Source organism: Rhipicephalus sanguineus, chromosome 7 (genome assembly GCF_013339695.2).
Source record: "Rhipicephalus sanguineus isolate Rsan-2018 chromosome 7, BIME_Rsan_1.4, whole genome shotgun sequence".
Lineage (NCBI taxonomy): Eukaryota > Metazoa > Arthropoda > Arachnida > Ixodida > Ixodidae > Rhipicephalus > Rhipicephalus sanguineus.
Genome location: NC_051182.1, coordinates 141,662,239 through 141,676,557, shown reverse-complemented (window position 1 = coordinate 141,676,557; position 14,319 = coordinate 141,662,239). Strand labels below are relative to the sequence as shown.

At 46.9% G+C, this 14,319-nt stretch overlaps 1 protein-coding gene across 5 annotated transcripts in view; it reads right to left on the bottom strand.

The window, feature by feature from the left end:
- Nucleotides 1-14,319, bottom strand: part of LOC119400088 (COP9 signalosome complex subunit 1) — a 125,906-nt gene that overhangs the window by 27,617 nt on the left and 83,970 nt on the right. The window contains exons 14-15 of one of the 5 annotated variants that reach the window (XM_037667019.2): nt 13,752-13,867; nt 13,530-13,647 (exon numbers count right to left, since the gene is read on the bottom strand). The exons of 2 other annotated variants lie outside the window; for them this stretch is intronic. In XM_037667019.2, the coding sequence (XP_037522947.1) occupies nt 13,793-13,867 (75 nt within the window). In that variant the 3' untranslated portion in view covers nt 13,530-13,647; nt 13,752-13,792. Of the gene's footprint in view, nt 1-13,529; nt 13,648-13,677; nt 13,957-14,319 lie in introns of those variants that run through there. 2 more of the 5 variants (XM_037667022.2, XM_037667021.2) reach the window with 2 other exon arrangements.

Genomic DNA, 14,319 nt, shown 5'->3' with positions numbered 1-14,319 from the left:
TGAGCTCTCCTGGCCGTTTCGTTAATGTTATGTATACCAAAACTGGTATGACATAAAATGACCGTATTACGAACGTAAATGACAGGTCATAACATGAAAATCATGATATGCATGTCATGAACAGCATGATTTACATGCCACGGTCTTGGGGCTCTTGCGGCCGTTTCGTTAATTTGATATATACCAAAATTAGTATGGCGTGAAAATTGTGTATGACGAACGCAACTGACAGATCCTAATGTGCAAATCATGACAACCTTGCCATGTACAGCATGATTTACATTATATGGTCTCGGGGCACTCGTGGCCGTTTAAATGAATGGACACCTACCAAAACTGGTATGATGAGACATTTCTGTATGACAAACATAACTGACCCATCGTAACATGAAAATCATGACATGCAAGTCATGTACGACATGATTTACATGCCGCGCTCCTTGTCCGAACGCTGCCGTTTCGCTCGTGTGATATGCATCAAAATTGGTATTGCGCGACGCGACTGCATGATGAACGTAAATGAGAGGTGGAAACTTGAAAATCATGGCATGCAAAACATGTACGACATCATTTACATGCTACGCTCATGGTGCCCTCGCGGCCATCTCACTCGCTTGATATACGCCAAAATTGGTATTGCGTGATGAGACTGTATGATGAACGTTTATCAGAGGTGGTAACGTAAAAATCGTGACATGCAAGTCATGTACGACGTGCTTTACATGCCACGCTCATGGTACCCTGGTGGCCATTTCGCTCGCTTGATATACACCAAAATTGGTATTGCCCGACGAGACTGTATGATGAACGTAAATCAGAGGTGGTAACGTGAAAATCATTACATGCAAGTCATGTACGACATGATTTACGTGCCACGCTCATGGTGCCCTCGCGGCCATTTCGCTCGCTTGATATACACCAAAATTGGTATTGCGCGACGAGACTGTATGATGAACGTAAATCAGAGATGGTAACTTGAAAATTATGAATGCAAGTCATGTACGACATGATTTACATGCTACGCTCATGGTGCCCTCGGGGGCCATTTCGCTCGCTTGATATACACCAAAATTGGTACGGCGCGACGGGACCGTATGGCCAACATAAATGAGAGGCAGTGACATGAATATCATGACATGCATATATGTACGACATGATTTACATGACACTGTCATAGAGTGCTTCCGGCCGTTTTGTTAACTGGACATATACCAAAACTGGTATGGTATGACACTAGTGCGTCATGAACATAAATGACAGGTTGTGCATTGTATATTCCAGAATATACGTTTCATTAGCATGGCATATACCGGATTATATATACATGCATGCATGTCAAACATGCGATACATAGTGAACTAGATGCCATGGCATGAATGATTTCATTTGTCTCAAAGACAAAAAAGGCGATATAGCAGCTCTCTGCCGGCTGCTTCGCATTACATCGATTCCCAGAGTGCGTGGGATCTGCCGTATTTTTTTATTGCGATAGTAATTATATGGACAGTCTCGGCGGGTTTTTGTCGTCGCCGTTGCCGTCATGTCCTTCCGGTATGAAGTCCAAATCGATAAAATCCCCCAGCGCATCGTATGTTTTACCGCGGCCAAAAGCGCGCGAGCGGGGGCGACGAACGCGGCCAGATCAAACGAGCCGTCCCGTTTCCGTCGCTCGAAGGGCGCATGTGATAACATCACCCCGCTCGAGAGGCCTGCCGTCAAAGCAGACAGGAAACACCCCACCCATCTTTAACGAGCATAAAAAAAGACGCGAAGACGCGAGAGGGGGGGGGGGGAGCGTCGCGCGAGGAGCAACTTTGAACTTTGAATCTGAGGGCGCGGTCGCGATCGCTGGCGCGCGCGCTATTTAGAAAGCCATCGCAGCGGGCGCCTCGTATACCCTTCTACGTGCTGCGCTCTCAACGCGAAGTGACTACGCGGAGAGCATCGCTCCCTGGAGCGGCCGTATTCTCTTACACCAGCGTTTTGTAGTTACGCGAGATCGGATACAAAACAGCTGCCAGCCTCACTTGTGTAACACTACAATTCGTTGCTATCGCATTCATTGCTTCGCCTTTGCGTTGAAACTAAATTTTTTTCCCGATCGCGAGTGGGTACAGAAAGGGGCCACTTTTTCGTGCGCGTCTCAAGGGCAGTTGAAAGAAAATGTAGAAGCGTGCGTGAAAGAGAACACGCTCAAGCTCCTCCGAGATCTGCGTATCGCCAGCGGTAACTGGTGTATATAAACAGCTCAGCGTTATTATACCGGCAGACGCACGGCGCGTGGTAGAGTTGTCAAAGCGGCGCGCTGCAGAACGAGGGGTCGCTGGTTCGAATGCCCTGTCGGGTGCATATATATATATATATGGGACATGACAGCAACGGCGATGGCAAAATTCCGCCGAGGGTGTCCATGACCGGCAGTCGGTGGCGAAGCGCTGACCATGAGAATCGGCGGACGAGGCTTTCTCACACTGCTAGAACACCTGCATCCTTCCACGAAACGGAATTCCTGTGACGGCGAGTGACCAACAATGGGCAGAATCTCGGCCTCAAAAGTCTGGGACGGCAAAGCCGGAGACAATGGACCACCTGGGCTTGGCTTGGTACGCTGCCGAAGCCACCTGACGGGTATGTTTGGACGGGAGTCTCCGCAACCCTTTTGCTGCCGTCGGGAAAAGATCTGCAGGGGCAAGCACGAGGAACCTGTTGTCCTGCTTCTCCCCACCTGCGTGCCGTCAACCGCCGGACTCTTGCCGCTTCAAGTGTGCCATGACCCCTCCGCGACAGTGAAATGGACTGTGCCATGGTGGTAGGTGTCGTGTGTGTGATTGGTGGTCATCAAGAGGGAGGAGCCAAACTGAGGGGTTAAAACGACGGTGCTGAGTGAGAAATGGGGCTCTGAGCCCTCGGTAACAGGCTCATCCAATTCGCTTGTCGCTGAACTCTTTCCTTGTAACGATGTAATTGAGTGTACGAAAAGTGCCAGTAAACTTGTTATTGTTTTCCCATCTTGCTAGCATCAGTTCCTCAACCCGGAGACTCGACTACGCTACCAAACGGAGTCCGGGTACGACGCTGCCCTCTCGTAGCAACAGCATGGTTGTCGAGAAGGGACGGATACAAATACACCGGCACGACAACTGCTACCGCATTAAAAAGAAACGTGTGTCGGGCATAAAATTTAACTCCGTACAACACGGCCCTTACTTCTGCGAAAAGTTTCAAACATTTACGATCTGAGAAAAGGCGCAGTGTCGCCGTAACGCCTAAGAAGGTTTTCACAAATCGGAAAGTCAGAGCCACGTTCTTGAGGTTCCGGCTGCAAGGAGACGTCAGCAAGAAGCAAACCAGATACGTAAGTTGAGGGACAGCTTGCCGTTACCACGGTAAGCCAAGTTATGCTTATATAAGCACAGTTGAGCAAAGGTAAGCATAGCCAAATCTAATTAATAACAGTTGAGCATAGTATTGTCTAATTAAGCCGAACATAACTACGTCTAATGAAGCCAAGCATAATTAAACCAAGCAATCCCGGTCGAATTTCCGCTGAGGCTAGTGAAGCCAATCTGAGGAAGATAACTGCTGACCGTCACATAATTACTACTGGCGTCAGCCCTCCTCGTTGGAAAACGCGCTCTCGCATCGGCGAGCCTCTTCCTCGCTTGGATGTTCTCGCCGTCCAGAGCGTCATTGTCGCCCAGGCTTATACGGTTGCAGTACTTGTGAGACCACCTCCGGCAAGGGCCTCGAAAAACGCCGATCCTACGCTCCGGTTGGCGCTCGATCTTGTCCCTCGTATGCATCCACTTATAGTCAAGCAAAACGATAGCCAAGCAATACTTAGCTCCCATAAATCTTACTCAGCTTTGATCCTGCTTTGCTGAACTCTTCTTCGCCTGCCTTTGCCTAGACGGTGGTCTAGTGGTTATGCTGGTAGACTGCTGAACCCAAGGTTGCGGGATCGTATCCCGGCCATGGGGGCCGCATTTCGATTGAGGCAGAATGCCGTAGAGGCCCGTGTACATAGATTTAGTGCACGTTAAAGAAGACTGGATGCTCGGAATTTCCGGGGCCCTCCACTACGGCGTCCCTTATGTCCCTGCCTGGTAACATTCGCTCCTTACCACTAAAACGCTTTATAGCTGCAGTCGATGAACATCTTACTAACGTGTAATCACTTCATTTTCACTTTTGCTTTGTTACGGGTGTACTTGCTTTACCATTTGTATTATTTGTTTGCATTTCTTTTTCTGTTGCCTAGTATTATATAACGTCCCATTCCTGCTATAGCCCTGAATAGGGCTGCAGTATGTATAAATAAATAAATAAAATAAAAATGTCATATCGTGGTTTTGGCGCGTAATACCCATACAATTATACCACCTTTTCACTACTTCGCATTACGTCGCTGAGGCTTTCCTTCAGCTCCGTTGGTCATTTGTGCTTGCGATAGCAAAGCCACACCTAGCTGTTTTTTTTTTTTACTCATTTCAAATACATGCAGGCCGTACGTGTTTCATCTAACCGTACGTCGATCACCAGCATGCCATAAACGCCCGCCGCTACTGAACGCATATTGTATCCGTATCAGTTTCATCTTCAATCAAACGGGGAGGCCCGCCGTGTGCGGTCTGGCACGAATAGGTGGTCGGCGAACGCGAAAAAAAAAAATACCAGGAAGCGGAAGCATATATTTCCTCGATGAACATTCATTCTTCGCCGTGCACGTAAGCGTCGCGAAAACAATGAAACAATGTAGCACCTCGTTCACCATACTCGATCCATAACCGTTAAAGTTTCGCAGCGCACTGTGCACGGAACTAAATACCCTCGTGGCCTCTTTACTGCGTCGCATGTAAGAGTTATCAGCAAGGGCGGGTGCCTCGCTTAGCGAGCGTGACCTGCGTTTTTAACTTTCTGTACATGCTGCATGTTCGTTTGGTTTCCTACGAAATGCGTGCAGCACAAAAGTGAAACGTAATGACCCTTACGAATATTCCGTTTATAGACTGATATGAAAATCCATTTATGAATGTATTAAAAATTGCACAGATATCGCCATATATGCCATATAGAGGCCATATATGGCCATGTCTGCACAGTTTTTAATTTACCCATAAATGGGCTCCTCATTTGGTGTTACATACGACAATATCTGGCCAATTTTTATATGCCCATATATGGGTTCTTTATATATGGTGCTATATAGGGCCATATATGTGCAATTATATATATAGAGAGACAGGGACTTAGAGCTTCTATATGGTGCATATCCGAGGCGCAGTATTGCCATCATATAAGTTATGTTTCACTGGTACCACTGGTACTTGATAAGACAAAGTTTTGTATGGTATCGGCGGCCTGGAGCACTGCGGTGGTTCCCATCAATACATCTCGAAAAAACGTCCGTCCGAAAACCAGCAACGCCAATTCGTCCCTTAAAATTACAACATTCGTGGATAAACACGGCTGACACACGTCCACACGTGTAGCGGACCAGTGCCGCCGTTCAGAACACTGCCATCTTGACGTCTTCGGCAAATCACGGAGGGCGCGGCGAAATTGCGAGCCAATGAGAGACGAGAAGATGGCGAATTCGTCGATATGTTGGACTTTCATTATGTAAGAATAGTGCACACGTTGTTAATCGAATTCTACCAAAATACGATGGCGACGAAGGTGACATATATTGCGACCGACACAACGAAATTTGGATAATACAGCCCTATCATCTGATGATATATTTTAAGCGAACTAGCCTCAAAGAGAATAGCAAGCACTTAACAGGTAAAAGATCGTTCATATCTGCGACTAGCACCGGTCGCGCGACCAAGTCGCAAATGGCCGCACTGGTCGTAAAACGGCAACTTTGACTCAGTCGCTCGCTACTCTTTTTTTTTTTTCATGTAACGCGACTACAGTCGCAATCCTCTGAACCAATTAGAGGAGCAGGAACACGATATCAGCTTATTTTGCGGGGGAATAGCAAGGCGAGCCGACATGAATTTTGTCTGTCGACGGCTCGATAAGTCGCACGCAGGTGTGAACATCGGTCACTGATAGAGTCGTTTCTGGGCCAGTCGCAAATGGTCGCGCGATTGATGCTAGTCGCAAGTGTGAATGAGCCTTCACTGTTGAAAACAAATAAAAAATAGTACCAACATATGGATCACACGCGCCATAAAACGTGGTCTTCAATTAAGAAATGGCAGTCAGCCGACACGACACGTCGCTTAATTATTCCTTTCGTAAGTCAATTAAAAAGGACAGTGCGCCGGAATTCTCACTTGCCCTCATGCAACGAAATATGCGATTCGAAATAAAAGGGAAAAAAAAAGAACGCAATACGTCTTTTTGCGAGAAAGCAACAGCGATAACAGCGGCTGGCGTTCTGGCTGGCTACCGGACGACAGATCGCTGCAGGAGATAAGTACAGTCGCACGGCTGCCGCTCTCACCCTCTATACGCTACACAGGCACGGACCAACGTTAGATTAGCGGAAACCGGACATTCAAGGTAGCCGGCGCGACACATTAAAAACGACGCTCGTCGAGGTTACGCGGCGTTATCGCGATGTGGAGGAGAGGCACGCATTTCTCGGACAATACGAAAATAATTCCTAGACGATCGGCGTTTCGTGGCGTAGTGGCTAGCGCCACCGGGCTGCGCAGCGAGAGGTCCCTAGTTCGATTCCACGCTTCGGAATCATTTTTCTGAATGATTTTTCTTTCGGACTTATATATATATATATATATATATACTATATACAGTGAATGACGGCGACTGGGACGGACAAAAACCAGCCGAGACTGTCCATATAATTGCTATCGCAATAAAAAATACGACACTCCTGTGCAGAAATGTCAGGATACGGGAAGGAGCATTCTCCAAGAGGTATCATAACGCTAAGCAGACACGGAAGAGAAAGACACAACGGGACGAGCGCTATGTGTCTGTGCATTGTAGTGATTGTAGATGCGATGATTCGTTTAAAGGGACCCTCTAACACTTTACCAAGCAGTCATCGAATGGCTTCATTGAAAGAGCTTAATACCTCCCGAACAGACTGCCGCAAAAATTTTTGCAATCCGTCAAGTACGAGCGGTGTTACAGGGATTTGTCGCACGCTTCAAGCGCTTTCCCTCTCCCTTCGTACTAGCGAGCGCGCTGAAAGCTACGCAAGGAGGGGGATTACAAGGGGGCAAGAAAATGTCATTTTGTTAGTGTGCATCATGACGCTGAGTACCTTTTTAACACGAAAGTGTTTTATGCCGGGGTCCACCAAGTACATCCGTCACGGATATGACGTTGATAAAATGGACGCCAACAGGTGAGAAAGAAAAAAACCAAGAAAAAGATACCCCGCTGGGAATCGAACCCACGACGTTGCGGCCGCGACGGCAAGCGCCCGACACCCTACCGAGTAACCTAACTCGGGAGATGCTAGACACGGCGCGAACGCGCCTTATATCTTTCACACACTCTCTTTCGCGGCGGGCAGAGCGGGGCGGTGCTGCCGTCTGTGAGATGTGAACAGAAGTAATGCTTGAAGATCGACACTTACTAGCGCTTACTCCGAGATTGCACGTGATATCGGAGGTCATGGTTAAAGCGTCTCGATACCAGAGGGGTAGACTGGCCGCGCTGGCGTTGCCGAGGCGCCCTTGACGCAGTTACGTTCTTTGCCTTTGGCTTCGTGTTAGCGTGCGTCGGCTCATCGGAGTAGTGCAGTTTCCACGTGCACCAACGGGATTTCTCCGCGGCCGACTGCTTCAATTGCGAGAGCACCGACTAACAAAACTGCTGCAATATGCGTTGCAGAAAGGACGCGATTTCGACGGGCGAATGTCGTGCCTTGGTGGAGCGAGTGCCGCGCCTGCGAGACAGAGGCCAGCGGGACGCATGCGTTTGCGGCTCAGGCTACGAACCTCTACCTCCCGGCCGTGTTGCTGAAGCGCAGTGTGTGTTATGTATGCATGAGCACAAGCGTCGGCTACCCATTACTAGAAAGCGCACACCGTGCCGTTTCTCTCCTTAATTGAAGACGCTTTGAAGAAGCGCATACCGGGTACCAGTGTTGATTATGAGCTTGCTGATATCATCCTTACGCGGGATTCACGATTCGCTGTGTCCAAATATATGTTCACACCGTCAGCTACCATAACGGTTTAATAATGATCATGGGCGTTAGTCGTCGCGATAGAGACATGCTGTCAACATGGGTGCATCCACGTCAAACGGTGCTAGAGCTGCCAAACACGAATAAACATTGTACAAGCTCTCATATATCACTACACAATAAGCACTACTTCTGTGAAGACACGTTTCACTTTCGTGTTATACCGATTCCTATGACGGAGGGATCATCCATGTTTTTTTTTTCTTTGAACGCGCGGCATACGTTCACTGTGAACTCGAGCGCGAGCTAGGGCACGTGGCGGCATCCTGCGGCGGTCACAGTCACTCCGCAGCTAGCGACGCTCAAATCAGCCAATGACCATGGACTTTGGGTTTATGACGTCAATTGTCGAGGGAAGAGGGAACGATTTCTAGCTGACTGAGAATTAATTGTAAATAGCAGGCCGCGGGCTGCGCTGTAACTTTTGGCTCGCGTATTCTCACGAGCCTCGACTACCGATCGGCAGCGTTTTCTGACGATGCCAAAAAAGTGTTGTAGGTCCCCTTCAAAGAGTACACTGTTGTGTATAAGAATGCAATCAAAAGATACCCGTATGCTCTCGTTGAAATATCCGGATGTCTCGTTTGAAGTGCCCGGATAACAGCGCTAGCATTTGCCTCAAAGTCACTTGATGGCCGCCGACAACGGGAACTAAAACCATTCCATGCTTAACAAGCGAGATACTGTTGAAGGCGTCCCGATAGCGAGTGCCGGTGATAGCTGCGTCAGCTACCCTTTGGTAGTGCTGACTGCAAATGAATTCGCAGCGGGTTTTCGTGTGCGTTGACTGCGCCTTCTTCTGTGTACGGATCTACATATACTGTTATTTGTGACAATAAACATTCAGTTGAAAGTAGCGCTCGTCCCGCTGGGTCTTTCTCGTCCGTGTCTGCTAGCGCTGAGATACCTTTACATGTACCAACTAGCCCAAAAAGCCACCTTGTCAAGTCACGGCCGTGGTCAAGCATTCTCCGCGGCCTTTTTTTTTTTTATGTCTCACTTTGCGCAAGATACGGCACTCGTTGGCCGGCAGTGCTATGGCCAGTAACACTGTAAAGTGTGAGCTAAGCGTACACCTGTAGCACATTCTGCTAATACTATTCAGAAACGCTTATAACTCGCTGATAAAAAAAAATAAAAGTGGCGGAAAGAATGGCCTCGCACAAGATTACAGTGCAGATAAGGCGGCACCTTATCCATACCTCAGCAGACAACGTGGGAACAAGAAATTGCAGCTGCGGAAGTAGCCTTCCGATTCGTAATGATAACAGCTTGCCTTGGAAAACCAGACCGGAGTTTCGACAGGCTTTAGGGCGTGTCGCAGAGCGTCGCAGGATGCAAAACTATGGTATAATTCCGCGACCCCCACGTTAGGCTTAACAGCTAGGCGCTTCAAGAGCGCGCCGCGCGCAACATTTACTGACGGTGAACATCCAGCAACGAAGATGCATTACCGGGGTCGCCACGTTAGTCTTAACAGCTAAGCGCGCGCTGCGCGCAACATTTACCCACATCGGACATTTAGCAAGGAAGCGAAGGTAGAGTGAACTTTCTCAAGTTCGCCTTTCCAGTGCTGTGCTTTCCATGCAGCACGTGGTCATTTTCTTTGTTGTTGTTCATTTTAGATGCGAAAGCATCGGAAGGTTGGCTGCGTTGGTGGCGGCCATTACAGCACCATGATATTGATGTTCAATTGAAAAAGATGAGGATATAAACATTCAAATTTCAAAACAACTACGCAGACGCACGATTCCCAGTGTACAAAGAACGTCTCTGCGGGCAGAGTCCGCTACGTGTGGGGCGGTCATGCTAGTTACCGCGGATAGTCTATGCAAATATTTCTCACGCATTTTTTCAGAAAAAGATAACTATGTGACCTGTACCTTGACATACCGATACAATGAATAAACATAGCAATGTCAATTACAGACAGATGATTTGACCATGCCGATTATGGCCGGCGGCTATGTTGTCGTGTATAGACTATCATACGGATTGGATTCTGTGCCGCCATTAGGGTTGTAGCCTTGCCGATTCGTATCTCTAACTGAAGGTACAGTGCTATGGTAGACACACACGCATAAAAACGGGTTGGTGCATCCGACGTTTCATGATCGAAATAAAAATACAGAAAATATTCGCTTAACAGCCCAAGGTGGCGGCGCCCATATACGTGCGTGATGTAAAACAGTCTATAATTGCAGCAGGCTGCACGGTTGCGAGCATGCGCAATGGACTTGTCACGTTAGATTACTAAACATACCTAGCAACTTGATATATTGCACTTCTATATACGCCCTCCTTGGTTTTTCTTTTTGAACGTTGCACGTTTCGCGCCGTTGTGACTAATTGTGCAACAAACAGTTTTCTGTTGCGCCTAACTGCAACACAGAACTGTCGCAGTTTTGCGTTGCACCCTGATATGCGCTCAGAAAGAAACCTTTTATTGCTTCGGAAATGTCAATACCCAACTGAGGGGGTTATTCTTTCACTATTTACTCCAACCTTAACATATGATGTGGACGAACAACATGAACCCGGGCTAACAGCAGCCAAGACTTATAAATCCCAATTGATTACGGCGTTTCGACGCGCCCTTGGCACATGAGTTTTAGTAAAACATTGCAAAATCTAATTACAATTGCAGCCCCAACACTTTTTCATATTTATTTTTATTTAACTTTTGTTTTTCAGTGCCCTCTTTTATGCCTATCTGCTCACTGTGTCTACAAGCCAGTGGTGTTCTGCAAACAAGAGGACAACGCAAAAAAAAAAAAGAAAATACAACACGCATTTTCAATGCAGAAAAACGAACTTTTATTCAAAACACTTCCTAATCTCTCGCGCATCATTTCCATTCACAGCCACACAAAATCGTCACTGAGAAAGCATTAATCGAATTTTGAATATGACTTAAGGTACAAGGTGGTCACACTACTGTTCACAACAAGACATTTTCCTAGACGCGCAACAGCCAAAAACACGCAAAAAATACGAGTGATGGTAGAATTACTGTATATGCTACCTTTAGGTAGCACAGTTGCGCATCTGTCTTCCAACGCCGCTAGCAACCATGCGTTGCGGAGAAGCTGCCGCTTGGGCCAATTTTTTTATTTCTCGACGCCGCCGCTGCAGCGAACTGAATTAACACTAGCCATCGACAGCCAATGGTTATCGCCGGTCTTCGACACGCCAGACAGGTTAATCGGCGACACGGTAGGCATGTCGCCTGCAAAAACGAAGTGCGACTTCACCGCATAGCTGTGGCTGCTAGCCGGACCTATGCGCTATATACAGTGACTCTAAGTGATGGTGATATGACCACCATCTGTTAGCAGCATTAGACAACAGACTATGTGAACAAAACGGTTCAAGTGCTGAAAATTATTGTCCAATAAAAATTTGAGTTGTCTCCGCAGTCTACTGCATTTTAATGCGAAAACATTATGCGCCACACAAAGCAAAAACTCCGGCGCCCTGCCGGCGAGCGTCGGCGTTACCACCAGATGGCAAGACAACTCACGTGACCAAGTGACCACGTCACCACTTTACATGACGACGTCATGACACGATGTCATGTCACGTGATATGATAGTCGACGTCGTCGTCACTCCCAGACAAACCGTGCTTTCGCATTAAATGCGTTTAGATGTCTGCGCCTCTGTCAAGTCATCTGAATGGATTCGTTTTGTTTTTCTTTTGATGGAAAGCAATGCTACGGAATGGACAATGATTTCAGCACAAAGAGGCTAGGGTGCTTTGCCTAAATCTTTTTCGGCATCCGCAGCACTGTTTCTAGCCGCAAAAAATAAATAAAACACGCAAAACCAATTATATTTGGTTCCGCCTAAAACACTTAAATTTCACCAGCTGATGACACATACTCAAGGGTGTCTGCAAAACTTTTTGCGAAGGGGGGGGGGGGGGGTTGAGGGCGGGGGCCTCCGCAGGGGGGCATACACCACAGGAAGCCTTTCTTTCACGCCCGTGACATGACTGACAAGATTAGTCAGTGTGTAACGTGAAAAGTTGGCCCGCAGTCCTGAAGGACGTTTTTAGATATACTTGTGTGCTGGTCAAGCAGCGTAGCTTTATTGCTAGCGCAAAAAAAGATATCCGAACTTCCAAAGCCACCTTCCGGATGCCCATGCACATGCTGGACAAATTTTGAAAAGCATCCACGAACGTCCCAGTACAAGATTTCAACATTCTAACTTCAAATTAAGACCCCCTCCCCCCTCCACACACACGCTAAGCATACCATGAATAAGAATGAGGAGTTTTTCAAAGACGCTGCTGTATGTGTAGAAATCAGCATGCGGAAATGGAAAACGAATTAAAAGCGCTGGCAGAAAGGCAGCAACACAGTATTCAACATGCCAACATGTCAAATCTAAAACGAAACCACAATGCAAAGAGAAACGCGTACATCCACGCAAGCACAAAGATGACAGTGCCGCAATATAATCTTTTTTAAACTAAAAGAATAATCTACTATTGAACATTTTAAGAAACTAAATACCATGGGGTTTCACATGCCAAAACCCCAATGTGATAACCAAGCCCTTAAAGTGGGCTAATCGAGTTTGACGCTCTGGTGTTCTTTAATGTGCACCTAAATCTAAGTACTCCGAGTTTTCTTGCATTTTGCTGCCGCTGAAATGTGGCTGCCTTGGCCGGGAATCGAATACGCACCCTCGTGCCTAGCAGTGCAGTACCTTAGCCTGTAAGCTACCACGGTGAGTTATCCAAACGCTACCGACATTCTATTCTTTGAAGCTTCAACTTGGGCTAGTTGGTACAACATTCTAATGTAGTTGCGCTGAGCTCAAGGCATGAAAGACTAACAAAGAACAGAACGAGTGTGTGAACAAACTTTCAACTGTTTATTTTTGCAAAAGAACAACAAAGATGTACACTTGAACACTGATATATCAAATATGAAGGGGATCACAAAAAAGTCTTACATATATATGTAATTCAATATATAAAACCTTTTTTATATTGAAAAAATTTTAAGGGCATTTTACAGCTGTTGGATGTCCACAATAATTTGCTATATGTGGGTTCGACTGTACACACAAAACAGTAATGATAGTGAAGGACTATGTCACAACGTGATATACACGAAAGCAAGTCCATCAGTTCGCCATAATTACTGTTTTGCATGTATACTTTTGACGTGCTTTTTTAAAAATAAACAGTTAAAAGTTTGCGTGCATACTTGTCAAGTCGTCTTCATTAATTGCTTGTGCTTTGCGTACAGAGCAACAACACTAGAATTCTATTTCTACGTTAAAATCACATGCCGAATCTATGAGAGGCAGAAGCATAAGTACACTTTCGAATCCACTTCTGTGAAATTTTTATTACCACGTAGAAACACTACCCGCAATCAAAAAACGACAAGGCTCGTGGCAAAGAAAAAGGCTGAACACCAAGATCTTCCTCCAGTCGACGCGTTAAACCTAAAAAAGAGAAAACAAACAAACGTGCGTGCAGACACAGTAGACAGCGAGGAAGTGGCACTGAGGAGACGGAAATAGAGATAAGAAACAACAGCGTCACACACACAAAGTCAGCGGCCGGTGCTCAGGCTTGCGAATTCCCCGGCTAGTTGCGAGGCGTGGTGCAGTTGCACGACACCATGGAGATGTCAGCGCCCTGCGAGCCTTCTCGGGGCAAGCTCTGCGCAAAACCCGGCGCGACACCTCGGTTCAGACAACGGGGGACTTTGCTCATCGCATGTGCTGCGGGGTAGCATGAGAGCCAGCAAGCTGCGTCACCGAAAAACCACCGCGTCACACAAAAAACCTCGAAAAGGAACGTGTCGACAGCCTCGTTTCGTATCAGGCACAACAAAGACACAAAACGTTAACAGCGGCCCTTTTTCTTCGTTTTTATCATTCTTAGGTTCGTTCTCGATTACCTTTATAAAAGGAATAACTGACAACCACCCGTTTGTAGCATGAAGTCACAAAGAAATCTATACGAGTTTCTCAGAAAGGAAAGCTTCTAGCTTAAGAAAAATTCATCCTGGTCTCGGAATCAAACCCGGAACTAGGGAGAGAACCTGGGGACAATGCCAAGGTGTTGGTCCCAGATTCAATTCCCAGACCAGGACGAATTTTGCTTCAACT